The 27,952-nt window shown below is 40.7% G+C and overlaps 1 protein-coding gene across 8 annotated transcripts in view; it reads left to right on the top strand.

Annotated features, from left to right (window-relative positions):
* The window catches only part of BAIAP2 (BAR/IMD domain containing adaptor protein 2), a 403,422-nt gene that overhangs the window by 206,174 nt on the left and 169,296 nt on the right, over positions 1–27,952 (top strand). For all 8 annotated transcript variants that reach the window (XM_069064100.1, XM_069064101.1, XM_069064105.1 and 5 more), the window contains exon 2: positions 19,346–19,472. In XM_069064100.1, the coding sequence (XP_068920201.1) occupies positions 19,401–19,472 (72 nt within the window). In that variant the 5' untranslated portion in view covers positions 19,346–19,400. The remainder of the gene's footprint in view (positions 1–19,345; positions 19,473–27,952) is intronic.

Here is a 27,952-nt window from a genome sequence, read left to right as displayed (position 1 = left end):
ATTTACATGATAACTTTTTTGTATATTTAAAAGGAATAGCACGTTGTTGTAATAGTAATGGAATTTGAAGATCCCCTTCTATTGGCAATCTAACAGGTACTTAGCACTTAGTTTCAAGTTCATAATTGTGTCAAATATTAAGACCCAGAACTTGTGAATCCCACAGTGGGATGAACTTGCTAACATAACAGGAAGGGGCAGGACAGGGAGGAGCTAATACCTTATACAAGGAAAAGCCCAAGCTGAGAGAGGCCAGAACTGCTTGGAGTGAGCTGCTACTGCTGGAGAGAAAGAAATGAGAACTGAGGGCTGAACTGAGAATTGAGAAGAACTGAGAAATGAGAAGAGAGGACAACTGGAAGTAGGCATGGCTGTGGTGTCAGTACTTTGTCTGTCTGTTTTGATATTATTTTGTCAGATTCGTCTGCTATTAGAGAATAGTGCTGGAATTTGTGAGTGCTGTTGTTACAGAAGCCCTGGGACCTTGTTGCTGATTCAGAAGCCCTGAAAGTGGATTTTCTTGTTGCATGTTTACAGAAATCCTGGAGGAAGGTCTTACTGATGATTTTTGAGATCCTGGGACTATACTAATGATTTGTGTTGAGTTCTCAGACCTTGTTGATGGGTCTGAGTTGATTTCACAGGCAGAAAGTGAATTGATGAGGATGCCCGCAATGTGTATGGATGTTATTGTGTCTTTGTTAAGCTTTGTCTTCCCATGAACAGAAACTGCTGAGAACTTGCCTTGGGTCAAGATGAAGAAAAGACTTCTCCTTGGGTACTGAATGCTGTGATGATATTGTAACCTAAGTGTGACCTAGGGGTGGATGGCCTTTGTGTTTTCCACTGACCAAATGAATGCACTTTGATTATGATTGGAAACTAATCTCCAGCTGAGTAGAGAGAAGACTTTGTGATTGACTAAATGAATGTACTATCCAGGGGTGGAGTACTTTGACCTTTGTACTTTGTGATTGAATTGAGGACTTACCAAATGCTGGTTACACATAGTGAATGCTGTATTTTGATTTTCTGTGAATGTTTTGCCTTAATTTGTCACTGAATAAATGGAGTTTGCTATGCTCAGTAATCTGAACCTTGGAGGCTGCTCTTGCTTGGTGTTACACTTTGTTAAGCTTTGTCTTCCCAGGGACAGAAACTGTGGGAAGCAGAACCATGGAAGCTGAGAGCCAGCCTCGAGTCAAGATGAAAAGACCTCTCCTTGGGTATTTAATGCAAACTGAGAAGATCATGATTTACTAGGGGTGGAGGACTTTGACCTTTACATTTAGATAACTGAGTTAAGGACTTACAAATTAAGGATGATTGGAAACTAATTTCCAATTAAGAAGAAAGAAGATTTTTTTATAAGCAATTAGGGTTAAGTAACTTGCTCAAGGTTACATGGCCAGTTATTTCTGGGTGTGGTGCTAAGTATCTGAGCTCGATTCGATCCCAGGTCATTCTGACTCTGGGGCGGTGCTCTAACTCCCTGTGCTACCTGGCCACCCCAGAAAGAAGATTTTTTTGATTGAAGAGATTAAGACAATGTGATGTAGGGGTGGGAAACTTTTGACCTCAGTACTTTGTGTCAATTAAGGAGCCTTGCTTTCTTAAGAATGATTGAGTTACTAAATGAATATACTTTGTTTAAAACTATGTGACCCATTTTGGTGAAAACTATGTGGCCACTTTAGTGATAAGTTGCTAAGCAATAACATTGTAAATGTTGTATTTTAATTTCTGTGAATGTCTTGTCTTAATTTGTTACTGAATAAATGGAGAGTTCACTATACTGTGTAATCAGAATCTCAAAAGCTGTTTACAGCAGCAGTCCTCTGGAAAGCTGCTTGTGCTTGGCTTTACAACTGCACATGATAGATTCACAATTTCATCTTTTTTGTTATACTATTTTATAGTATTTCTATAAATTATTATTTCTATAAAATACTATATATTTCTATAGTATTTCTTATTTTATTCCATAAATTTAATAAATAAAAATTTTAAAAAATCATGGGGGAGGGTAGATAGTTAATATATTGCAAGTTCAATGTAAGTGTGATGTACCATTGCAATTGTTTACATTAAGTTTGCACTATGAATGCACGTCTGGGTTGGGTTAGGAGAGGCATAGTTTCCAGAAATAGAGAGGTGATAGATTTACTACGCTTCCTTTATCAAGCCATACAAGAATTCAGTTATGGTTGTAAGAAATTAAGAATGACATTGATAGGCTTTGGAGAGTATCCAGAGGAAGACAATCAGGTTGGTGAAAGGCCTTGAGTCCATGTTATGTGAAGACTGGTTGAAGGACCTGGGGATGGTTAGCCTGGAGAAGACTAAGGGAAGACATGCTAACTGTCTTCAAGTATTTCAGGGTTTGTCATGTAGAAAAAGGATTATCCCAGAATCCCAAAATTGGCCATTGACCACCTAGGTGATGACGTAAGTCCAAGGTATGCTTGAAATGACTATTTACACATATCTGACAAGTGATTATCCAGCCCCTGCCTGAAGACATTCAAGGAAGGGTAACCTATCACCTTTTGAGGCCACCCATTTCCATTGTGGACAGCTCTAAATACGAGAAAATTTTTCCTGGCATCCAGACTAGGTTTGCCTCTTTGCAACTCCTACCCACGTTCTGCCCTTTGTAGGGCACAGAACAAGTCTAATCCTGCCTTCATATGACCACCCTTCAAACACTTGAACACAGCTATCATGTTTCCCCAGAATCTTCTCTTCATCAGGCTAAACATGCCCAGGTCTTTTAACTGAACCTCATAGTCATGGACTCAAGGCCATCTATCACTCTGGTTGTGACACTCTCCATAACTTCTCAATGTCCTTTTTAAACTGTGGTTCCCAGAACTGAATACAACACTCAAGATGTGATATACTGAAGGCAGAACAATCACTTCCCTATTCCTGGCAAAATGGCCCTCTTAATGCAACCCAAGATAGCATTAACTTTCTTAGCTGTCATATCACACTGCTAATTCATATTGACTCATACAGTAAATCAATAAATATTTGTTAAGGAACTAGTAGATAGACTGCTGGGCTTGAAGTCAGGAAGACTCATCTTGAATTCACATCTGGGCTCAGATACTTACTAACTGTGTGAACCTGGGCAAGTCACTTAACCCTGTTTGCCTCAGTTTCCTCATCTGTAAAATGAACTGGTAAAGGAAATACTCCAGTATGTCTGCCAAGAAAACCCTAGATGGGGTCACTAAGAGTCAGACATGACTGAAATGACTGAACATGTCAGCCGCTGGAGTTCACTAAAACCCCTCAACCTTTTCCTGAATAATGGACATCTATGATTTCCTCATCTTACACTTATAAAGTTGCTGTTTTGTACCCAAGTATAAGGCTTATCACTTATCCCTACTGAATTTCAATTGATCAGATTTAGTCTAGTGTTTAGCCTGTCACAGTCCTTTCAGATCCTAACTCTGTCATCCAGTATGTTAGCTATCCTTCCCAGTTTTGCATAATTATATATTTGTTCCATATCTCCATCTTCTCCACAAGAATAGCACAAAATCTTTATTAAAAGCTCTTCTAAAATCTAGGTAAATTATATTCATAGCATTTCCCCATCTGTTAATTTAGTAATCCTATCAAAAAAGGAAATGAGATTATTCTGATGTGACCTATTAATGATGAAACCACATTGACTCTTTGTAAAGACTGCTTCTAAAGATTTACCAATTAACTAAATAATTGTTGATTTTTGAAAATTAGGACATTTGCCCTTTTCCAATCTGTTGGTATTTCTCCTGTATTCCATAATCTTTGAGATATGACAGATAATAGTTAAACAATCATATCAGCCAGTTGTTTTTGTTTTTAATTACTGGGTAATCCTATATTGTCCAGGCTGGAAAAATAAAGACTATTTACTGGCCTCTTCTACTGTTGATTGACCCAGGAACTTTTTGTTCTGCTCCATTTCTGACATGATATTGTTTGTCCTTCCTTAGGTCATCTAATGGTCTCCTGCTTCTGGGGAAAGTCACCATATTGATGCCAGACTTGGTATGAATACCTGATTGGCTTAGCTCAGTGCAGTTCAGAAGCCCTAATCTCAAGACATCCTCTGGACTCAGCCTCTGTGGCCCTCTGGGATTAAAATGTTTGCTTAGCTGCCAGAATGTGGTTTGTCTGAGTTAGGGGACTTGAATCCCTCAGGGACAATTCTCTTCTTATTTCTCTTGGGTATCAATTCCTGGACAATCATTTTTATTCTGTCATTTCTAGCCTACAGGTCATTCTTCCTGAAAGTCCCCATCAGAACCCGGCCCCCTGCCCCAGCAACTAGTTCCTCCCTGTTAGTGAGAATGAAACAGGGAATAGAGTTTCCTCTTGTTGGTTCCTCTACTTTTTGAATGATGATATTATCACTAAGCAAGTCAAGAAGTTATTCATTATCCTGATTTTGTCAGAGAGAGACAGAAAGATGGGTGGATGGATGGAGAGATAGAAAGGGAAACATTGAGAGAGAGGGCTCCTGAAGATATCTGGATAAGAAATTCCCCCATCACTCCTATCTCATACTTGATCTATTCTCATCTAGTTCTCTTTCTGTCCATATGTTCTGTGGTATCTGCCAATGGCTAAATCATTTCTATGTCTCCCTCCTTTGACTACCTGAGAGGCAGTTAGCTAGGTGGCACAACGGATGGAGCTCTTACCATGGAGTCAGGAATACCCAAGTTTCAAATCTAGTCCCACACACTTACTAGCTGTGGGACCCAGAGTAATTCATTTAATATGTTTGCCTCAGTTTCCACAACTGTAAAATTAAGATAATAATAGCACCTACCTCCTATGGTTGTTGTGAGAAATCAAAAGAGATAATATTTGTAAAGCACTTAGCCCAGTGCCCAGCACATAATAGATGCTTAATAAGAATTTCTTTCCTTTCTTCCTTCACCAAAATATTCTTCTTCATGCTTCCCCTCTCTGGTTCTTGAATTTTTTTTTAAAGCAATTGGGGTTAAGTAACTTGCTCAAGGTTACACGGCCAGTTATTTCTGGGTGTGGTGCTAAGTATCTGAGCCCAGATTTGATCCCCAGGTCATCCTGACTCTGGGGCCAGTGCTCTTACTCGCTGAGCCACCTGGCTGCCCCTTGGTTCTTGAATTTTTTTGAAAATTAAGTATGCCTTCTCAATATACAATGCTAATCTTCTGCCTCCTTTATTAATACTATATCTCTTGAGGAAGATAAACCCATCCAAGAGTCATAGCACAGTCACAGGTTTCATCTCACCAAGCCTTCATAATACCCATGAGATCCAATTTGGCTCCTCGAATTAGCAAACCTAGTTCCTCATTTATTGCTTAAACTTTAGGCATTTGTATATTGTTTACTAGAGGCCATGGGTTTTATTACTGGTTCCTTCCTTGGCTCCTTTGTTTCCTGTTAATTTCTGTGTAGTTTAGGGGCCATTATACTTCCTTCTTAGTGGTTATTCTTCATAGCATCTAACATTGGCAGTCTTCCCCCCCCCAGTTTCTTTTAGTTTTAAGTCCTTTTCATTATATTTGCAAGATAATCAGAAAGTATATTCTTACCAGCCTTTGTGTGAGGTATGTTACGTCTCAAACCAGTAATCTGTCAGTCCCACATTATAAGCCTTGATCCAGAAATCCAAATCCATTCCTAGTTGCCAGTTGTTAATTTAACCAATTGTTCACTTTCCAAATTTATTTTTCCTTCTTTTATTTCATGCCTTCAGTGGAAAACAATAAAGAAAACAACCTGTGTGCCTATAATCTTTAGTTTTTTGCCCAAGACATGATAATCATAGGTAATACCGGTATGTGGCATGTTGGCAAATGCTTGACAACCAGCTCTTCCCCTCTCCAAAAAAAGTGTGTATGACACACTTTTAAGTTTAATCTACAATTATTAACATTTTCATCACCTTCTTAAATCTAGATGAGACAATCAACAATAAACCAAATCCTCATTTTTACTATTTGCCTGTTTCTGAGGTATAAATGCTCATACTGAAAATTTAGCCACCAGCTCCTTATAAGCTGGTACAAAATGTCCCTAGTGTCCTGCTAGCAATATTTTTTAGGTTCCTTCAGAAAAGATTCTTTGAACCAATGTGAACCATAAGGAGTGGGTAGTTGTCATACATTTTCATAAGCCTTGGGAGGCTCTCTCTTAGATACTAGATACATGTCCTAGAAAAAAAATGAACCTCTCTACTGTCGTCATCAGGTCAACAAATACCTCAGTATCCTGGAGCAGTGAATCATTAACTACAATGAATATAGTCTTCTCTGCCCTTTAGTAGATGATTCTGATAGTTCCTGTGGTGACACCATGTCATTCTTGGGAGGAATCTGCTTGCTCCTCAGAGCAACTAGCTCTCTCCTCTTCAGGAAGAGCCTCAAACCTGGTTTTTAAGCTCTTATTGTACAGATTCCTCTTTCCTTCCCTTTCCCCTCTACATAATAATTTTTCATTGACCATCATCCTTACAAGGGTCAAGTCTAAGCTTCTCCACTTGAGAATATTTTTATTTCTTTTTGCTACCATTGAAGCTTTGCTTTAGTTTCCTTTAGGAACCCTTCAATCTCTGTAATAACCTGGACTATGGAGAGGTGCTGAAGTTGATTTACCTTCTTCAGGAGGGAGATCAAGCCACATCAAGAATGCAGATTAACAGTCACTAAATTTTGGCAAAAATATATACACTATGCCTTGAGGCTGTTACTGTACAATTTCCTCCCCTATTTGCCACAATAGTGGAGATTTTCTGCTTAACCTTGTCTCTTGAAACTTACTTGTAGATAATCACATAACCCTATACATCTGGTTAAAAGTTTTTATAGGCAAATCTTAACAACATGATGACCCCATTCAAATTCCTTTTCCTTGCTTTAACAACTAACTCCATTGCCACAGTCAATTACACTCAGCTCCCTTGCAGCCGGGGGTATACTACAGCCATTTCCTACTGGCTAGAGAGAGCTGATTGTTAACTTTCAATGCAAGTATTTACACTTTGAAGATTACAAATCAGGACTTGATTTATTGTTTTCTTGACTATCTAGACTTAAGAAAGTGCTCGAAAAAATGTTAATAATGAAGATTAAACTTAATAGTGTGCTGTGCTATTGGAGATCTGGTTGTTAAACATTTACCAATTTACCGTTGCCTTCACCCTTGCACTGATTTCCTGTCTCTTTAACTCAATTGGTTGCCCCAACCAACCAAGATATATTTTATGCTCTAATTGTTCCACTTAGCTTTTTTTTACTTAATTTGCCTTGTCTTGAGAACTATATTCTTTATGCTTCTTATTCTACCTATCTAGGGTCTATTCTCTAATTCCAGTCTGGACAAAATCTTTTTGGGCCCAAGAGGAAAAAACAAGGAGCAACGTGTGGAAGCTGCAAAGAGGTAAACTGGGGTTTCATGTCTGGAAAACTACTGAACAATTAGCAAAATCCAAATGTGGAATGGGAGAGTAGTGAGTACCCTCTTATTAGAGATTTTCAAGCAGAATCTAGACAACCATTTGTTGGGACTGTTCTGACCTCTCTACAACATTTGACGTTGCCAAGCATCCTCTCCTCCTAGATACCTTTTCCCCTCTGAGTTTTCATGACATTCCTCTTCTTTGGTTCTCCTACTTGTCTTACTGGTACTTTTCTTTACTGGATCTTCATCCAGATCACACTCTCTAGCTATGGGGTATACACCAAGTCTGTCCTGGGCCTCCTTTTCTGCTTCTACCTTCTCTCACATGGTGATCTCATATTTCCTATGGGTTTAATGACCATCCCAATGTGGGTGACTCTCAGATCTATATAATCAGCCCTAGTCAGTTTCCTGCATAGTTAATTGCATTTTACTGGACATTTCAAACTTAATGTCTTATAGGCATATTTTTTTTAATCAGTCAAGTTTAGGTGACTTGTCCAAGATCACACATCTAGTATGTGTCTGAGATCACATTTGAACTCAGGTCCTCCTGACTCCAGGGCTGGTACTCTATCCACTGTTCCATTTCACTGCCTCTCATTGGCATCTTAAACTTAACATGTCTATAACTGAATTCATTATCTTTCCCCTCAAGATCTATCCCTTTTCCTGAACTTCCCAGTTACTTTTGAAGGAATCATTATCCTACCAGTCAAACAAGCTTGTAATCTCAGTGCTATCTTCCACTCCTTACTCTTACTCATAGTACACATCCAATCAGTTGAAAAAATCTTGTCATTTCTACATATACTCCTTCTAACAGCCCTAATAATAATAAAGTTCTTAGGAGTTTCAAGTATCATCTTCCCATGTAGGAATATAAATAGTCTAACTTTATTGGATCCCTTATGGTTTCTCTTTCCTATTTGCTGTTTTATGCTTCTCTTGAGTCTTGTATTTGAAAGTAAAATTTTCCATTTAACTCTGGCCTTTTTTTCATCAGGAATGATTGAAAGTCCTCAATTTCATTAAATATCCATTTTTCCCCTGAAAGATTATATTCAGCTTTGCTGGGTAGATGATTTTTGGTTGTAATCCTAGCTCTTTTTCTCTCCAGAATATTATATTTCAAGTACTTTGATCCTTTAATTGTAGAAAAGGCTAAATCTGGTGTTATCCTGACTATGGCTCCATGATAGTTGAATTTTTTCTTTCTGCCTGTTTGTGATATTTTCTCCTTGATCTGGAAACTCTGAAATTTGTGTAGAATACTCCTGAGAGATTTTGTTTTGGGATCTCTTTCAGAAAGTGATTAGTGGATTCTTTTAATTCTATTTTGCCCTCTGGTTCTAGGATATCAGGATAGTTTTCATTGATAATTTCTTGAAACGTGATGTCTAGACTCTCTTTTTGATCATGGCTTTCAGATAGTCCAGTGATTCTTAAATTATCTCTCCTCAATCTATTTTCTAAGTCAGTTGTTTTTCCAGTGAGATATTTTACATTTTCTTTTATTTTTTTCATTCTTTTGATTTTGTTTTATTGTTTCTTGATGTCTCATGGAATCATTAGCTTCCACTTCCCAGTTCTAATTCTGAAAAAAATTATTTTCTTTAGTAAGCATTTGCACCTCCTTTTCCATTTGGTCAATTCTATTTCTTAGGGAATTATTCTCTTCAGTGAATTTTTGCAAATCTTTTTCCACTTGGCCAATTCTGCTTTTTAAGGAATTCTTTTCTTCAGAAGATTTTTGTGGCTCTTTTATCATTTGATCTATTCTATTTTAAGGTGTTTTCTTCAGTATTTTTTGTGCCTTCTTTACTAAGCTGTTGATTTTTTTCCCATTATTTTCTTGTATCATTCTCTTTTCCCAATTTTTCCTCTACTTCTCTTATTTGATTTTTAAATTATTTTTTGTGCTTCTCCAGGGCCTGAGGCTAATCCACATTTTTCTTTAAGGCTTTTCATATAGCTGCTTTGATTTTGTTGTCTTCTTCTTTATGTTTTGAGCTTCCCATTCACCATAGTAACTTTCTATGGTCAGGTGCTTTTGTTGTTGTTTGCTCATTTTTCCAGTTTATTTCTTGACTTTGAACTTTATATTAAAGTTGGGCTCTGCTCCAGGGTGGAGCAAGCTTCAGGTTTTTTGTGCTATTGTTTTCAAAGCTAATTCTAAGGGCCTGTCTGTTTTCTATTCTTGCAAGGTGGTATGATCTAGGGAGAGGTATGGTCATTGCTCTCTTATGGTCTGTGAGGAGCCACAAACACTCTTATCTACCCTTGAACTGTGACCAAAGTCCTTGCTCTTAGTAGTGCTCCTTGCCCTGAGGCTGTGACCTGGATCTGAGTATGAGCAACGCAACAGAGTCCTGCTCCCAGTGTCATCAAAGGATTCCCTGTAATCTCCTTTGACCTTGTCTGACACCCTTGTGGTCTGTGGGCTGAGAGCTGCAGAAGCAGTTCTCACCCCCACGGCCTGCTGCTGGCTTGTTGGACTGCACTCCACTTTTACCCCAGTGAGATAGACCTTTCCTGCTGGCCTTCTAAGTTGTCTTGGGCTACAAAATTATCTCATCCTGTCTTTGTTGGTTTTGCTACTCCAGAATTTGTTTTGAGGCATCATTTTAACTGTTGTTTGGATAGGAATTTGGGAGAGCTCAGGCAAATCCCTGCCTTTACTCTATCTTGACTTCACCTCTAAGTCTTACCATTTCTATGTTCATGTAATCATTTTCCTCCACCTTAGCTAAGGCCTTCATCATATCTCTTGCCTGGACTATTGCAATGGCTAATTGGTCTCTGTGCCTAAGGTTTTGCCTCTCTCAATCTTCCACAAAGCTGCTAAAGGTATTTCCCTAGAGCATATGTAAGTCTGACCCTGTAATTTCCCTATTTAATAAACTCCAGTTGCTCCCTTTTACTTCTAGGATCAAATATAAAAATCTCTGATCAGCATTTAAAGCCATTTATAACATGGCCCTAATATACCTTTCCAATCTTATTGTGAATTTCCCCTTTACATACTCTATAAACCAGTCAAACTGTTCTTCTGATGATTATTTCACACATGACAGTCCTTTTGTTGTCTCTGTATCTTGGCACTGGTTGTACCCCATGCCTGGAATGCCATCCTATCTTATCTTGGTTTCTCAAAATCCCTAGTTTCTTTTAAGGCTCTGCTTTGAGCAGCTTTCCACCAAAAGCTTTACTAATCCCCCTAGCTGCTAGTACCCTTCCCCCATCCCAAACCAATCATTTTGTATCTATTCTGTATAAACTACTACCACCATTACTATTATTACTAGCTAGATAGATAGCTAGCTAGTTAGAATTTACATAGCACCTACTATGAGCTAGGAACTATGCTTAGCACTTTACAAATATTATCTCATACATTACTTCTTTAATGGAAAGTAGGTTTCTTGAGTGAATGGACTATTCCACTTTTGTCTTTGTTTCTCCAGTCTCTGGTACATAGTAGGGACTTAATATATGCTTGTTGAATTGAATTAATTGCAAAATTCCCATGTTGCTCCCTGGAACATAGTAGGTGCCTAATAAATACTTATTGATTGACTGATGGTTTAGACAAGAAGGGGTAGAACTAAGAGAGAGCATTGTCACGAAATCCAAATTAGGTTGGGGGTGGGAGGGGAGGGAGGGAGAGAGAGAAAGAGTAGGAGAAAGGGGGTGCCAGTGTCAAAAGTCTGAAGAGAGATCAAGAAGGATGAGGCCTGAGAAAATATCTTTGGACTGAGCAATGGAGAGTTGATGCATGATGTTAGAGAGAACAATTTCAGATGACTGATGATTGGTGGACTCAGAGGCTAATTGCAAGGGGTTGAGAAAGGAGTCAAAGGTAGGAAATTGAAGGCAAAGAAAGTGAATGTGAATAGAAAAGTGCTTTCTGGTTGTTGTGAGGGCCAAAAAAAAAAAGTGCTTTGAGACCTTTAACGAGCCATACAAATATCTATTGTTGTTATTAATAAATAATTTTGAATATTGGAATTGAATAAGGATGTATCCAAAAATGCTTTGTTGACTACAACATAGGATCTGAAATGTTTAGGGTAGGAAAGGGAAGCAATGAGAAAGGAAGGGATGGCAGCTTAGAAAATACAATCATCTCCCACTCAAGCCCAAGTGCTTCAGGCAGAGGCCCTCTCCCAAAGTCTATTTCTGCCTTTGGTTCAGCTCCTTCAGGCCTGTAAAGCTCAGGAACATTCTAGTTGCCATTTACAAGTGCTTCATTTGGGGGTGGGTGGGAAAGATGGGGGGGGGAGTGAAGAGGAATCCTGATTGGATAAATCCTTCACTTAAATGGAGAGAGGGAGAAGTTGCCAAGCAGAAAGGGTGGGAGGCAAGGGAGGAGGGAAGAAGCTTTTTCTGATTACCTCAGAATTTCCTTATGATTACAGATAAAGCTCTACCTAGAGCAAAGCCCAACTCTGACCAGGCTATCAAAAAGAAGGAACTGAAGATGAGAGCTGGATAGCAAGTGAAATTTAAAATTGGGTTGAGGGTCTTTCCCTTTCCCCCCAAAATGCCCCTTCTTGATAGCAAAACCTAAAAATCCTTTTATCTGCATTGCCAGGAGAACAGCTTGCTTGAAAAGCAAGGGCTGTCATCCTGTAATTAAATCTGAGACCCCCCCTTCCTACATGACGTAGCAAAGAAGCCACTTATATAACATAACTAAAAATAAGTTGATGAAGAGATGCGCATTTATTCTCCCTGTTCCTAGTCTTTTCTTATGAAATCCTCTTCTTGGCTTCTGTTGATCCTCAGGGTCTCAGCTGAAGCTCTACAGTGCCAGTCACCTCTACCTTCTGTCTAGATTCACACCTAAGCCCTTTGCATTTCCCAAGAAATAGCCACCTGGGGACAAGAAGGTACATAAGGATCAGTTGAATCCATCATTTCAGACAGGTGGTATCTGAAAAGAGTCCAATGCTTAAATGTCACTATGGTTAGAAACTGCCTGGGCAGAAACAAACCTGACAAATGGAAGTGGGGAAGACTCCAGACCAAATCTTGACTAGCAAAAAGCCTTTTACTTCACTCCTACCTAATACTTGGCATAAGCTTTATTCTGGGATGTCAGGGGGGATTTTGGTCTGGGGCATAGCAAGAATAAGCCATTCCTACTTGGAGGGGATAGGGGATTGAAGCATTCCCATATGTCTTCTTTTGATACCTTTGACTCCTTCTAAAGTAAATGAGACAACTCAACACTTATTTATTAAATGTCTGCTCCATGTAAGATATTGTGCCAGGCTCTGAAAAGACAAAGTTATAAATGACACAGTCCATGCCTTTGCATAATTTGCTATCTAATGGGAGATATGACACAGATAAATATGATACAAGACAGACTATGACAAAGACAAAGCAAAGAGCTACACAAATGCTTTAGGAGAATTTTGACAGAGGTATCACTTTCAGTTGTACCAGGGGAGACTTCATGATGGAGATGACAGTTGAAGGGGCCTTTAAAGAAAGAGAAGAATTTCGGTAGGCAAAATGTGTAGAAAGTACATTCCAGGCATAAGGTGCATGAAGGCATGGAGAGGACAGATCAAATTGATGTCTTGTTTGCCTGGAATTTAGAATATATAAAGAGTAGTGTAGGGTTGGAAGGGTGGGTTGGAGCCCGATTTGGAGAGCCTTAAATGCTAGATTAAGGGATTTATATTTTAGGGCGCTACTGAAAGTTTGATCAAGGGAATGACATGGTCAGTTTTATGAATTAGCAAGATTAGAAAATTATGTGAAGGATGGATTAGAGTCTAGAGACAGGGAGAAAAGATAAGAAGCCATTATAGTAGTCCACAGGAGAGTATGGCATGGAAATCTAACAATAACAACCAATATGGAGCTTTCAGAGTGGGAGTACTTCTCTCTCTCTCTCTCTCTCTCTCTCTCTCTCTCTCTCTCTCTCTCTCTCTCTCTCTCTCTCTCTCTCTCTCTCTCCCTCTCCCTCTCCCTCTCCCTCTTCCTCTCCCTCTCCCTCTCCTTCTCCCTCCCCCCTAAGGAGCCCCTTTCAGTTCTGGATCAAGGCATTCATAGACTAGGCTCAGTCTTGGAGGAGGAATCTGACCATCTAAAAGCAGGATCAGGTTCTTTTACTGAATTCTTTGGCTCTTTATACTCCAACCCTAGAGTCCAGGGAAAACTAATTAAGGTTTAGGTTTGGGGTAATGTCTAGGAATAAGTATAAAAATATTTAGTAGATACTCTAGATCAGCTATAGGATAGCTACTTATTTCCTCCCTCTTAACAGACCAAAAAGAATCAGCAGTAGCAGTAGTGATATAACCACTTATTATCTTCTTCACTGAAGTCAATACCTAAAGCATCATGACATGATCCAGTTTGCAGAACTGATGAAAAGGCAATTCACCTAGGCTTTGCACTGTCCAAATAATTCCCTCCAGCCAGGACTTATCTTCCTGCTGGTAGTGATCATCTCCCTTCAGAAATTCTGTGGTGGATGTAGAGAGGGCACCCTACTCCATCCCCTCCTACCCCATACTGACTGAGGACCCAGGATTTCTAGACCTCTCAAACTTACAAAATAGCTTCCAAAGCTAGAACCATCTATCTCAGGATGAATAATCAGTCATCTATGATCAGTCAAAGAAATAAAACAAGACTAGCATGCTACCAGAGTACCAGGGCCCAAGTGAAAACTCATCTAAGCTTACAGGTACTTTGACTGCCATGTGCTTGCCATTTACTATTTCTGCCAGTGTAGGGGAAGAGCTGAACCCTCATACCTCTAGGGGGAAGAATGAAAGATCTTCTGCTATGCTGCAGATGGGAAGAGGAGAAAAGGAAAGAAGGCAAATAATTTTCTTTTAAGGATCCCAGATGGACATGTATAAAAATATTTATAGCAGCTCTTTTTGTGGTGGCCAAAAAACTAGAAATTGAAGGGATTCCCATCAATTGGGGAGTGACTGAACAAGTTGTGGTATGTGAATGTAATGGAATACTATCATGCTATAAGAAATGATGAGGACTTCAGAAAAACTGGAAAGACTTATATGAACTGATGCTGAGTAAAATGAGCAGAACCAGGAGAACACTGTACACAGTAACAGCCACACTGTGCAATGACTAACTTTGATAGATTTAGCTCTTCTCAGCAAAGCCACACTGTGCAATGACTAACTTTGATAGATTTAGCTCTTCTCAGCAAAGCAAGGACTTAAAACAATTACAAAATATTCATGATGGAAATGCCATCCATCTCCAGAGAAAGAAATATGGAGTCTGAATGTAGATCAAAGCATACTATTTGCTCCCTTTTTTGTTTTATTTTTTCTTTCTCATGGTTCTTCCCATTGGTTCTAATTCTTCTATATAACATGATTAATGTGAAAATATGTTTAATGTGAATGTATATGTAGAGCCTATATCAGATTGTATACCATCTTTGGGGGAGGGGAGGGAGGTGGAGAAAATTTAAAAATTATGGAAGGGAATATTAAAAACTAAAAATAATTTTTTAAAAGGATCTCAAAGAATGAAAAGTTAACAAATGGTTCTTCTTGCTTGGTGGTCAAAGAGGGTATTGTTTCACTATTTCAAATAAAAATCAGTACTGATTTATATCTGTCCCTGGAAATTTCCAAAGGAGTTCTGGCACATGCTCTCTGGGATGGCCCCTTTAGGTCCATTCCCACACATACTTCCATGAGATGCATGAGATGCTACTCAAAAACAGGTAGAGCTTGACAAGCCCTGGCAACGAACTATGGAGAAGAGGGTTTAGATACAAAGAAGTCAAAGATGACCATAAGGTCTTCGGGAGGATGGAGGCATTATTAAACAAAATAGAGAAGTTGGGAGGAGGGGCAGTTTTTTGATGGGGAGAGAGAAGGTAGTTCAGTTTTAGACAGGTTGAATTTTAGGTATTGGTAGGTCATCTAGAAGGGAATGTCCAACAAGCAGTTGGAAATGTGGGCCTGTTGCAAATGTGAACATGGTGATTCCCCCTCCTATTTTCCCAAATTTTCCCAGGGCAAGAAGTCAGAAACTTTACTTTAAAAAAGCATAATTTGTGTTGTTGAAAAACATTACTTGTCAATTAATCTCTCCCCACCCCCAGCTCCTTTCCTTATAACAAAGAGAAATCACGGAACATATCAAGGCAATCAACCAAATCTGCTAGTATGAAGCATTATCTCCTGCCTCTCTGTGGATCCAGGGAAGTGTTTATCACCATCACTAATTAGTAACTTTACTTTGATTTCATGCCTATCTCCTCGGGCAAGTCTCTTCTACTTAGTTTCCAGCTTAAATTTCTCCATGTGTAAAACAGGAAGAATTTAGTCATTGCTGACAGATTTGCAGAGGAGAAAGGCTCTGTTGATATTGATGAAAGTCTTCTGAATTGCTCAAAAGAAGGTGTACCAGAACAACATGGTGCCTTCCTAGGTAGGCCTGAGCTAGTAAATGGTGGAACAAGATCCATGAACAGTTAATAGCTGCCCTCCTAGGGCTTAATCCTTCATTCTTGGGACTTGGTACCCATGATTATAACTGGGGCCATTTGAAAGAGTTTCATTCTTGCAGGAAAAGAAAGACACAGAAAATCCTTGCATTACTCCCCTTCACTCCTTTCCTCTCCTCCTCACCCCCCCTCCCCCACCACCATCCTAGGACATGCCATTGCTTCATTTAGCCTCTGGCTATGTATACTCTTTCCATCCCCACCCCCACTTTTAGGCATCACCCTGTGGAGATGTGGGAAAGGGTTGGAATCAGTAGTTTCCCATGGGGCACCAATTCTATCTGACTATATCTAGTGGGTCTTGCCCTCCCAAAGCAAGGTTTCATTTTCCTGGTTTGCTTTGCTATGAGCATAACCTCAGATATATTTCCCCCACTTCAATTCTAAGATTTTGTGATACTAGTTCATTTTCACTAGCACAAAGCATTCCTGCTACTGTTTGGTTCTGAGTGACCCACCTGCTTGTTCTTCCCTACTCTTTCTCTGGACTAGAATTCAACTAACTCTGCCACAGTTGCCAGGTTCAGTTGTCATGGTGGAGTAAAGTAGGCCCAGTGACTGAAATTGCCCCAGTGAAAACCCTTTGAGTTTCTTAGGTTAGGCATGAAGGTGGTGCCAGAAAGCAATAGGGCATTGTATATACTTGCACTTTGGGAGGGTTGGGTGAGAGACCAAGCGGCTGTGGAGTTTAACCCTGGAGGTCCTTTTTCCCAGTCAGAAAACCTCAGCAAGGAAAGCTGTCATTGGAACTCTAACATATACTAGCTGTGTTACCCTGATCAAGTCACTTAATTTCTCAGTTTCAGGCAAATTCACAAAACACTCCTCCCCCCCCCCCAAAAAAAAAAACCAACCAAGCTTTCTTATTAGTTCTAGAACAGCTGATGATTTGCTTTGGTGGAAGTTTATACATCAATGAAATCACCGTCTGTACCTAACACCTGTTCTTCCCCCTTTCTTCCCTCCCTGTCTCCCCCGCCCCCACTCCCACCTCCGAATTCATCTCCAGGCTGAAATGACTAACAAGAATTACTTTCAAAATGTTGGGACAATAAAGAAAAAAAGGAGAAAAGCTGGTCTCAGAAGGAAAGTGTGCCAACATAGGCTTATACATACATATTTATGTATATGTATATATACATATACCAAAATAATATGAATTTATAAAAAAATATAAAGTAAACTAAAATGGACCTGTATGTGTGTGGGTACAAGGACATCAAAAGAGTAGGAGATAATAGATAAAAAGGAAGTGAAAGGTTGAAGTTTGTTTAGGGTTAACAATTCCTCTGGGATGAGTTGGCAGAGTTAGTGTTTTGGAATTAATTAAAAGGAAACACTCAGATGTGGTGTTTCATAATGTAAAGCCAATAATTCTCCCATTTTAGTCTAATTTATATACATTTTCCTCACAGGCAGTTTGGCCTAGCAGGGAAAGAGAGCATGTAAAACTTGGAATCAGGAAGATGTGAGTTTAAATCCCACTTGAGACACTGTGTTACCCTGGGCAAGTCAACTAATGTCTCAGTCTTAGTTTCCACATCTGAAAAACAAGAATAATAATAATACCCACTCATAGGGTTGATGTGAGGATCAAATATATAAAGCCCTGTGCAAATCTAAAAGCGCTATAGAAATAAGTGAGTAGTAGTAGTTGTTATTAATTATACACTAGAGACCTTGTTCCTGCAGAAGGTAACTAACCATCACCCCCCTCCCTCCCATCCCTCAAATAAAAGAAAGAAAATTTCATCCTAGAGTAGCTTTCTCTTCCCTCTCCCAGGCCCTCTCCCTGGGGCCCATTCTCCTGATTTCTCCATAGCAGAGATTTATCATATTTTTTTCAGTCCTTTCTATTTGAAACCTGAAACTGAAGCTATCCGTCCAAGGCCAAGCCTGGAACACCTCAGTAGCAGCAAGAATAACACACTCTTTGCTTCACAGTTCCCTGCCTCTTATCTTAATTAACCTTATCTGGAAGAGAAGACTAATGAGGACAATAAAGCTATCATCTCCCGACTCCTAAAGTTTTCACTGCCAGTCTCCAGGCTTGGAATGCTGTCTCTCCTAGTCTCTCAGACTTCCTTCAGATCTTAGCAAAAAAAAACCCCTCCTTCTGCAAGAAGCCTTTTCCATTCCTCCTTAAGGCTAATTGGGGCCTTCACTCTGAGACTATCTCCAGTTTACAATATCATACATTCATGTACATGGTTTGCATGTTGTCTCCCCCACTAGACTGTAAAGTGCTTGCCACAGTGTGTAGCATATAGAAAGCATTATATTAAAATGTTAACTATTATAATATTAGCTATCCTTAGGGATAGATGTCTTTCGGCTTATATTTGCATTTCCAGTGATTAACAAAGTGCCTGGCACACAGCAAGCGCTTAATAAATTCTCTCTCGCTGATTTGACTTTTTGGCCTTTGTTTGTATCCCACGCGGCTTAGGGCAGTGCCAGGCATACAGCAAGTGCTTAATAAATGTTTGTTGATTTGACTTGATCTACACAGAACAAATGCCAGCCCGCCAGTCTCTCTCTAAACTCAGAATAGGGAGAAGAGGGAGAAGGAAAGCCATTAGGGCCAGAGGGTAAGGCCGGTCTGGTCCGCACCGTCTAGCAAGCAGGTGATTTCGGGAGCACAGGGCAGCACTGGGGACGAGCGGGATGCTGGCCCCCGGCGGGGTTACCTCCCCGTGCCCGTCAGTTGAGGGCAGAAGGGAAGAGGCCCCCTCCAGCCCACTGAGCCCACTCCCCCGAGCTAAGTCAGGGGCTGGGGCAGCTTGCTCCAGGAAAGTGCTTCTTTCACTCACCAATCCTGCCCCTCCTTCCCCTCTCCTCGCGGTTGCCGCATTCCCACTCCTCCTCCCCACCTTCTGCTCCCTTCTTCCTGCTGCACCCCGCCCCCTCCGTCCCCACCCCCAGGCAGGCTGGTATCGAGGGGCCCTCATCCTTTCTTCCCAATGGGCTTAAAGCCTCCTCCACGCCTCCGCCTCCTCCTCCTCTCTTCAGAAGTACACATGCCCCGACCAATCGATGCACGGGAACGACCCGTTCGTCTCCGCCCCTGACGCCCTCCCCCGTTTTCTCCTCCTCTTGATCTTCACCAATCAGACACTGAGTGCGGGGGCGGGGCGGAACGTTGCCTAGCGACGGCTGGAAGGGGAGGAGGGAGAGCTGCCGGCAGGCCCGGGGGCGCTGCTATCCCTGGGCAAGGGGGCGGTGTCATCGGTGGAGGCAGAGGCGGTGTCGTGGCGGTGTCGGCTCGGCAGCGGCTCGGGCGGCAGCTGCGGGCAGGAGGCGGAGCCGCGGGGCGGCGGGACTGGGGAGGCTATAAGAAGTGCCGCGGTGGCTCCGCGCTCCACTCTTCTTTTTCCGGCACTCCGGGCTCATCTCCCTGTTGCTCCCGCTCCGGTCTATGGTGCAGCCCGGACCCAGGACCATGTCGCGCTCGGAAGAGGTGCACCGACTGACGGAAAATGTCTACAAGGTGAGTCCGCCGCACCTCCAGCCTCCGGAGGGGGACTACCGCGTCCTGCCGTGCCCCCCGCCCTTCCTTGGGCACCCCGAGGCACAGCGCGCCCTGCAGTGTCCAGGATCCGCGCTGCCTGCTTTCGTGGCGTCCTCTGTCCAGCCCCGCTCCCTACTCTATGCCCCCTTCTGTGTCCCCCATTTGTGCCCCTCTCTGTGTCTTCTCTTTGCCCCACTCAGCTTAACGGGTGCCACTCTTGTGTCCCACTTTGCGCCCTCCTCTGTGCCCCACTCTGGCCACCCTGTGCCACTCTGTGCTTGGGGATTTCCTTTCTAATCCTCTCTTCCTCTAATTCCCCCTGCCCCAAATCTGGTGAGAGCCCCCCACTCCTGGAGGCTTGCCCGTTCTAAGTTTTTCCTGCGCTCTCCCCCTCCCCTTCCGCCCCCCCCCCCCCCCAGGGCGTCCATGACCCGGGCAGGCAGCTTCTGCCGGAGCTGGGAGGTGCCCAGCTGGAAAAGCTCCAGCCTAGTCCTACCCACGCCTGGGGATGACCTGGGTACGCGCCTCGCGGGGAGGCACAGGTTAAGGGGTGGTGCTTTGGGTTGGGGGGGAGGTGTGCAGAGATAGGAAATGGTTGGATGTATGTCCCAGGGGCTTTTCCCTCGGTGCGGCTCCAGCCTCTGCCCTGGAAAGCTTGGCACTCACTCCCAAGTGCTTTTCCAAACAGATTGAGTTCAGTTTTGGTTGAGATTTTCTCTCCCTCTCTCGTACGATTTCCCGAGCTCACCACCTACCTACCAGTTCCTTTAGTGGGGACTTTTCCCTGTGGTTTCAACGCAAGATAGGGTACTGGGGTGTTTCCTAATGTTTCTGTAAAGTCACAGGTGGCACTTTGGCACAGATATAGTCTTAAAGTCGGTCCTTGATATTGGGCTCTTTGGCCTTCATCTTTGCTATGCACTGTGGTTGACTTTATGAAATCTCTGAGGCTATGATACCAAGCACTTAGGCTGTTTCCCTTTTCTCTACAAAATCCTTGGTAACTCTTTTTTTTCCTAGTGTGTAGTGGAGTAGGTATTTTGTTTTTTTTTAAGTTGGCAGAGAGGAGAAAAAAAATCAGACCATTTTGTATAGTTAGCATGGATTGATTATCCATTCTGTGAATAAAGAGGCAGTACAAAACATGGAACCTAATAGAAATTTTATTTGTGTGGCCTAGAAAACCACATAAAATAAGAGACATCATTCAGAGTGAGAATTAAGCTGTAGGAAAGATCAAGGGAGGTAGTTCTCTTTACAGTGTAGTTCTCTGTATAGTCTATACGTGTTCTCTGCTGACTCTTATAACAGTTATCAAATGGCTGAGATTTTAGTTACTGTGTCTTTATTAGTACCTTGCTGTGCCTTCCAACTGCTGTTATGCAAGTATTTTTACTTACAGTTGAGATTTAACTCTTTCAAAGCTTCATGCTTTGGGAAATTACTACATAGCCCATTGGGTTAGGGAAGGGATAGCAACTGCTTTGTGGGTAGGGTAGATGAATGGACAGATTATTTAGCTTATATAACTTGGTGGTGGTAATGGTGGTGAGTGTAATTGTGGAGGAATAATTTAAAAGCTGAAGGGGACTTATTATGCTTCAATAATATTTTAAAAGTCAGATTCACATCCTTTGACTTTTAAAATGCAGTCTCAACTCAGTTCCTGCAGAGCACTGATGGGCATTACTTCTACCATTGGACTCATCACCTCCCCAACAAATGGTTGGTTCCAGAAACAGGAAGAAATCCTTATCATTTTTATGTGTTGGAGAAGAGTTCATTTCCCCCTTTCTCAAGCATTATTTCTTTTTTTAGGGAAAAAAAAGTAGGTGATCCAACCTATAGGGCTTTGCTGAGAAAAATGAATTTTAGGTAAATTCTAGAAGATAATGCTATTCCATTCTTCATTGCTAGGTCTGAAGGTTAAACAGTGGTCAGTAAGATTAGAATGGTCAGTATTTACATTGCAGTTACTGGCTTACAGCTAGCTCACTAAGTGGAATTGCAGCACACACTCTGCAAAGCAACAGTTTTTAATTGCCAGACAACCATGGCTGTGCCTTCTGAGTCAGTGGACTGTGAAGCAAACCCTCTTAACTCATTCTGGGCCATATCCCATGGAAACTCCTGAGACAGCCCATTTGGTTTTTTGGCAAGAGTCCAAGGGACAGAATGTACTTTACTAATTCAGCTTTTATTTCATAAAACCCTTAAAACTGTAGCTGTAGGATTTGGAGAGAAATTTGAAGCTGATGCAAAACGGTAGCTATCTAAATTAGATTTGGAGACATGTTAAGTCTTCTATCCCTTTCCATAATTTCCATGGTATTTTTTAGAAAGAATCAATTAAGGGGATACACCCACTGAAGGAACAGATTTTATAGCATCATTTTCTCCTCTGAATGTGTGTATACATGCATGCATATAATGTATATATGTGTATTGTGTATACACATATATGTGTATAAACACATTCATGTGTATATATATATAGTTTCTCTGAGAAAGCAGATGCTGTTACGAGAAGGAAAATTTATTAAATCATTAGTGATTAGCTCTGCCTGCTATTGTGATTTGGTTATTAGTGGGGGCGGGGGGAATGGAGAAGTGTCAGAATTGTCTTCCTCTTTTTTTTTTTTCTTTGCCGGTGAACTAAAACCAGTTAAAAGCATTTTACATGGTTTGGATTGTAAGGGTAAAGCAAGTAGTTCTGCTCTAGTGAATCCTGTGATAGGCCCTAATAAAATGCTTATAATCTATGTGTTCTTATGTTCAAATATTAGCTGTTACAGCACTGTATGCTTAAAACATGGAACCACAATTTATTTGGTACTGTAAAATGAAACCAGTCAAATGGTGGCAGGAAAAAATATTAGATCCTCCTTCTGTAAGGTCAGTTTACTGAAGACAGAAATGGCCTATCTTGGTAGAGATTAAAAAATGCAAGTTTGGTTTTCATTCTGTTTGTTCTGAAGTGGAGTTCATTGCTATCCAATATAAAAGTTTGCTATTAAGATGATATATAATTTACCAAGATTGAACACAAGCAACATTGCAGTTGTCAAAGAGATGTGCTCTATCCTGGAAACTCGTATGACCTAGTAGAAGTCCTGCAGTACTACTGTTCATTGGGGTGGTTGATTTTATAGGTTGTTTTTTTTTTTTTAACAGCTCAGTTGTTGGACATGATTGTTAAATCCTATAAAACTGATGCTGCTGTCTTTTTTTTGTGGGGGGGGGGCGGCTGAGGTTGATGAACCATATAGGTATGAGTTTGACAACTTGGCATCTTGAGCAAGGAGAAAAATTGAACAAGAAGATTAAGAAATAAGGAAGCATTTGATAGATAAACTCAACCCACAGTGTAGAGATCTGGGAATTTTAGTTTTCTAGGCACAGTCCTATTACTGTACAGTTCTTTCTCTTGACTCAGCCCTTGGTTCCTTTAAATGCCTGTTTCAGTGCCTGCCTGTGATTGTCTTGTTTTGTGAGTGCAATGGACCCTTTGAATGCTGTTGTACTGTTTATTTTGGCTGTTGCATCATATCAACTGGACTTCTAAGAGGTGTGTTTGCCTTGGCAAAGAGGAAAAGCTGAGAAGCGCTTTCAAGCTCTTTCTGATTAAACATGTGAGAATAAAATGCAGTTTTGATTTTTCCCTAGCATAACAGGAGAAAATGCAACTGGAAAGCATGACCCTTTTTGTTAGGGTCTTGACTGACCCTTGGCAGATACATCCCTTAGGCAATTAATTGAATATAAAAGGGGGTCTACATTTGCCTTTCTCCTCCAGGTGCCCACAGAGAGCACAATTCCCGCTCCTTTCTCCAGTCAATTGGAAGGCTCTGAATCTGAAAAACTAAGATTTTTGATTTTGAAAACCAACCAGCCAAACAACCAACCTAAAACCTGAGGTTCATTGGAACTAAAGTCCTTTGATCCTGGGCAAATCTAAACTAAGTAGTGTACAAAGCCCTCTGGCTTACTTTTTTTTTTTTTAGCTTTATTAGTTATCACTCCCTTTCATATATTCCATATGTTTCAGCCAAATAGGAGTATGCTTGCATTCATCCTGCCTTCTTCTTCAGTCAGTTTGCTGAAGCCAGAAATGGTCTATCTGGGTACAGATTAAAAATAGAAGTTTGTTGATTCAGTTTGTTCTGATGTAGAGTTCGTTGTTCTCCAGTGTAAAAGTGTGCTAATAAGATGATTTAATTTACCAGGGTTGAATGCAAACAATGTTGCAGGTGTCAAAGGATCTGAGTTTATACTGTTACTCATGTTCCTGCCCATTGCCAAGAACCTGAAGTCTCTCTTTCTGCCTCTGTACCCTTTCTGCCTTTTAAGATCCTTCACTTCAAGGGCCCACTCAGATGGTACTTATTCCATGAAATCACCTCTGAGCCCTCAGGTGAAAGTAATCTCTTCCTCAAATTTATCATAGAATTTGTACTTATTAAATTATAATTATTGGTGCTTTTGTCTTATCTCCTTCCTTCTCCCTGCCTTCCCAATTAGGTTAGGTGGTCCCTAAGGACAGGGACAGCTGTAAAATTAAGGGTGTTAAACTAGTTGCTTTCTGAGGTCCTTTCTTGGCCCTAGATCCATGATCTAATGATCTCATCCTCTGTTTCTATATTGTAGATCGATGTGCTTTGAAACAAAACAAAAACTTAATCACTTAGTGGTCAACCTTCTTGAGGCAGCTAGGTGGTACAGTGGATTGAGTGCTGGACCTGGAGTCAGAAAGACTCATCTCTCTGAGTTCAAATCCAAAAGATCAGACACTTACTAGCTGTAAACCCTGTTTGTCTCAGTTTCCTCATCTGTAAAATGAACTGAGAAGGAAATGGCAAACCACTCCAGTATCTTTGCCAAGACAACTCCAAATAGAGTCACGAAGAGTTGGCCAGTAGTGAAAATGACTGAACAAATGAACCTTCTTGTTTCTATACTAAGCAAGATTGACCCTTCGCTAATAGATATAGTTTATGCATCATTAGGCCCATACTTAAAACCTTTCTTATTTGATAGAAGCTGTTAGAACTTGTAGTAATGGCTTAGCCTTTGAGAAACTATGGTTTCCCCATACTATAATGCGTCATTGGACTAAACTGCAAAATAACCCTTAGTTTGTGGCTTATTTCATATTTAGCAATGATGGTAGCAGAATGGTGGGATATGGGGCAGAGCATGGATCTTAGCAATGGGCGACAACATGAGTGACAGTATAAACTCAGTGTAAACCTTTGACACCTACAACATTGTTTACATTCAACCCTAGTAAATTAAATCATCTTATTAGCACATTTTTACATTGAAGAACAATGAACTCTACATCAGAACAAACCTTAATTTAGCTTTTGGTTATTTTTATGTGTGTCCTTTGTCCAAAAGACCAACAAATTAAGATACCACCATAGAGAAAATGAACCACGATGAAAATAAAATTGGGACCAAATGAAAAGACAGTGAATAAATTCTCCTTGGAAGGGTGAATAAAATGAGTTGACAGTTACCCCCTAAAGTAGCAAGAAACATTATTTCACAAGATGTTTGGTCATCTCACCTCTCCATGCCGATGATGAACATCGGCGAACAAAGAATTGTGTGGCTTATATGCCAGCATCTTATTGCAGTGGTTGAAGTTGGGATTTTCTATGAAAAACCTGACTGAGATCCTGCAGGCTAAGCTGGTGTGCCTACTTAGGGGCAACATGAAGATGGGCAATGTGGAGGACAACAAAAACTATTGGAAGATGTAACTCAGGATTGAGAAAGGATAGTCCAAAGCCTTGCAGATCACTGAGAAGCCACAACACATTTTTTATATGGTGTATTTTTCCTCCAAGGACAGAGTGGGAAGGCACTAGATGAAGTGAGACCTGAATAATATTTCTATGAATGAAAATTACTACTTCCTAATAGACCTGAAACAACTATAGTCAGTGATCTATTGACTGGTGAGGTCTAAGGGCAGAATTAATAGCAAATCAGAAGAAGGGAAAAAGATGAGAAGTCACTCTCTATGATGAGAGTAGCTCCAACCTGACCTGGTTATATGAGTTGTCCACTTAAAAAATGAAAAATGGGGGGGGGGGGGAAATAAAAACTCGACTCACAATTTTTTAAGTAAGTTGAACCTCAGTGCAAAACAACGAAGATGCTGAGAGCTGAAAAACCTTCCCCAGCCAGTAAACACTTTATCTCCTTGCCAAGCAGAGACATGGCAGCCAAGGGCACCAGTACTAGCTAATTTGCAAAAGATTATAGAGGGGAGATTAGAAACAGTGAAAAAACAGTTGAGGAGAAAATTAGCCTGCCGAGAGCTAGAGAGCTTGGTGTGAGATCCAGCTAAACCAGGTCATCCAGAGAGCATTTATAGATGAGACCATGAAGAGGCAACAAACAGAGGCAAAAAAAAGGAATCGATTTGCTTTCCATAATGGTTTGTTCTAATAGATGATGGCATATTAAGCACCACATGTGGGCTAAACTGCCTCATGATGAGAAAGTGTCAGGACACATCAGGTGAAGTTAGGAAGAGTGGCTAGACCTGATCAAAACCACACTGAAGAAGTATGTCCTGGAGGAGACAGAATTTTGAAGGCATCAGAGGATTGGTTTCCAAGATGTTTTAAATGGGGAAAGATTTCAAAAGAATAGAAAAGATAACAAATGGACAGTGAGCAAAAATAAAAAGTGATCAAAAAGACATCAACCACTGTTGTACCTGTATGCCTACTTTCTCATGTATATAAAATATTTGAGCACAGGGACATCCCTGAGGAAAATATGAGAAAGAAACAACCAAGTTTCCCTCTGTAGTTTTCTATAGTAGGTTACATCTTCAATCATGTAATTGATAGAGAGGTATAGAAAGTGAGATCCTGTTGCAGCTGTTCATTTCAAAAAAATATTTTGCTTGGCTGAACAAAATGCAGTTTTAAAGGCTCTAAGCAAGATATCTATTGCAATATTAAGATTAGTCTATTGGAGACACTGTTGTTCATTGATTTGCTATTAATTCCATTTATCCCAACTTCCAAGCCTAAAACAAGGAGCTGTGCTGAGGAGACTGTCTGACAGATTGTTCTGCACAGAGCCCAAGTAGGAGAGGGATTCTTTACCAAAGGTGAAGTCTTCCAGACCATTCCATTTACAAATGATTTTGTGCTGATAATCAGGTTCTTTACCTACACTGGAAAAGTAAAGTAGTTAATATGCACCTTGCTTAGATTACAACATTCAGTGTAAAAGTCAGTTCACTGAATTAGCCTCTGTGTGTGTGTGTGTGAGAGAGAGAGAGACAGAGAGAGCATGTGTGTATGTATGTACATCTATAAAAACTTGGGTGGTTACTGTAAATGGATACTGCATTTTACCTCAGAATCAAACAAGAGGGAGAGATGAGCTGAATTGAATTTGGAAAATTGCACAACACATTTGATAATCTCAAGCTGTTCCTTGCCACAAGACCTATCTCATACCCTTCTGGCTCATAATTGTAGAGCTTCACACTCTCAGAAGAATCAAACTGTAGGTGACCCAAAAGACAATGACAAACTGTAAGTAGACTGTAGATTATTAGCAGTTATGACTTTTGTGGAAATCAGCATGCCAAGGACATATTAAGGATATATATATGTGTATATGTATATATATATGTATATGTATACACACACATATAACTGGAAAAGGTAATTGAGCTGGTCATTTAATAATAGTGAGGGATGATACACTGTCAGATTTAGTACTACACTGCTAACTATTGGAGGCCTTCCTCTGGTACTTTTAACCAGAATACTTCTAGACTTAACTAGACTACTGCAGCTATTGGTGGGTATGTTGACTTTGTGAAAAATGCCTTAGGACAACTGGGTGTCTTGGAGCATTTTGTTCCTTGGGAGCTGAGTATAGTTTCTCTCGAAAGGTGTGTTAAGTCCTGTGTGAGTGACTGGAGAGGTAATAGATACCTGCTTCTCTGACCTGTGCTTCATCAGCATAGTGTGGGGGAGGCTGCTGGATTTGGAGTCAGAGAACCACAGGGAGGTTAAAAGAACAAGAGGAAGGCCTCTAATGCATTTGGTAGATGATTTATGGATACTTTAGGGTAGGTAGGTGGTGCAGTGGATAGAGTACCAGGCCTGGAATCAGGTAGACTCACCTCCTTGAGTTCAAATCTGACAAATCAGATACTTAGCACCTGTATGACCCTGGGCAAGTCACTTAACTCTATTTGCCTCACTTTCCTAATCTGTAAACTGAACTGGAGAAGGAAATGGCAAACCATTCCACTAGATTTGCCAGAGAAACCCCAAATGGAGTCACGAAGAATCTGACATGACTAGAAAATGACTGAATTATGGAGAATTAATGTAGAGACATGGATAAAAATCACACAGGATGAGAAGGCACATATGCGTTTATTTCTGTCCTGGTAGAAGGGATGCTCA

Source organism: Petaurus breviceps, unplaced genomic scaffold (assembly GCF_028583685.1).
Source record: "Petaurus breviceps papuanus isolate PSGF00001 unplaced genomic scaffold, PetGlider_PUasm1.0 90617, whole genome shotgun sequence".
NCBI lineage: Eukaryota > Metazoa > Chordata > Mammalia > Diprotodontia > Petauridae > Petaurus > Petaurus breviceps.
This window is presented reverse-complemented; position numbering and strand designations above follow the sequence as displayed.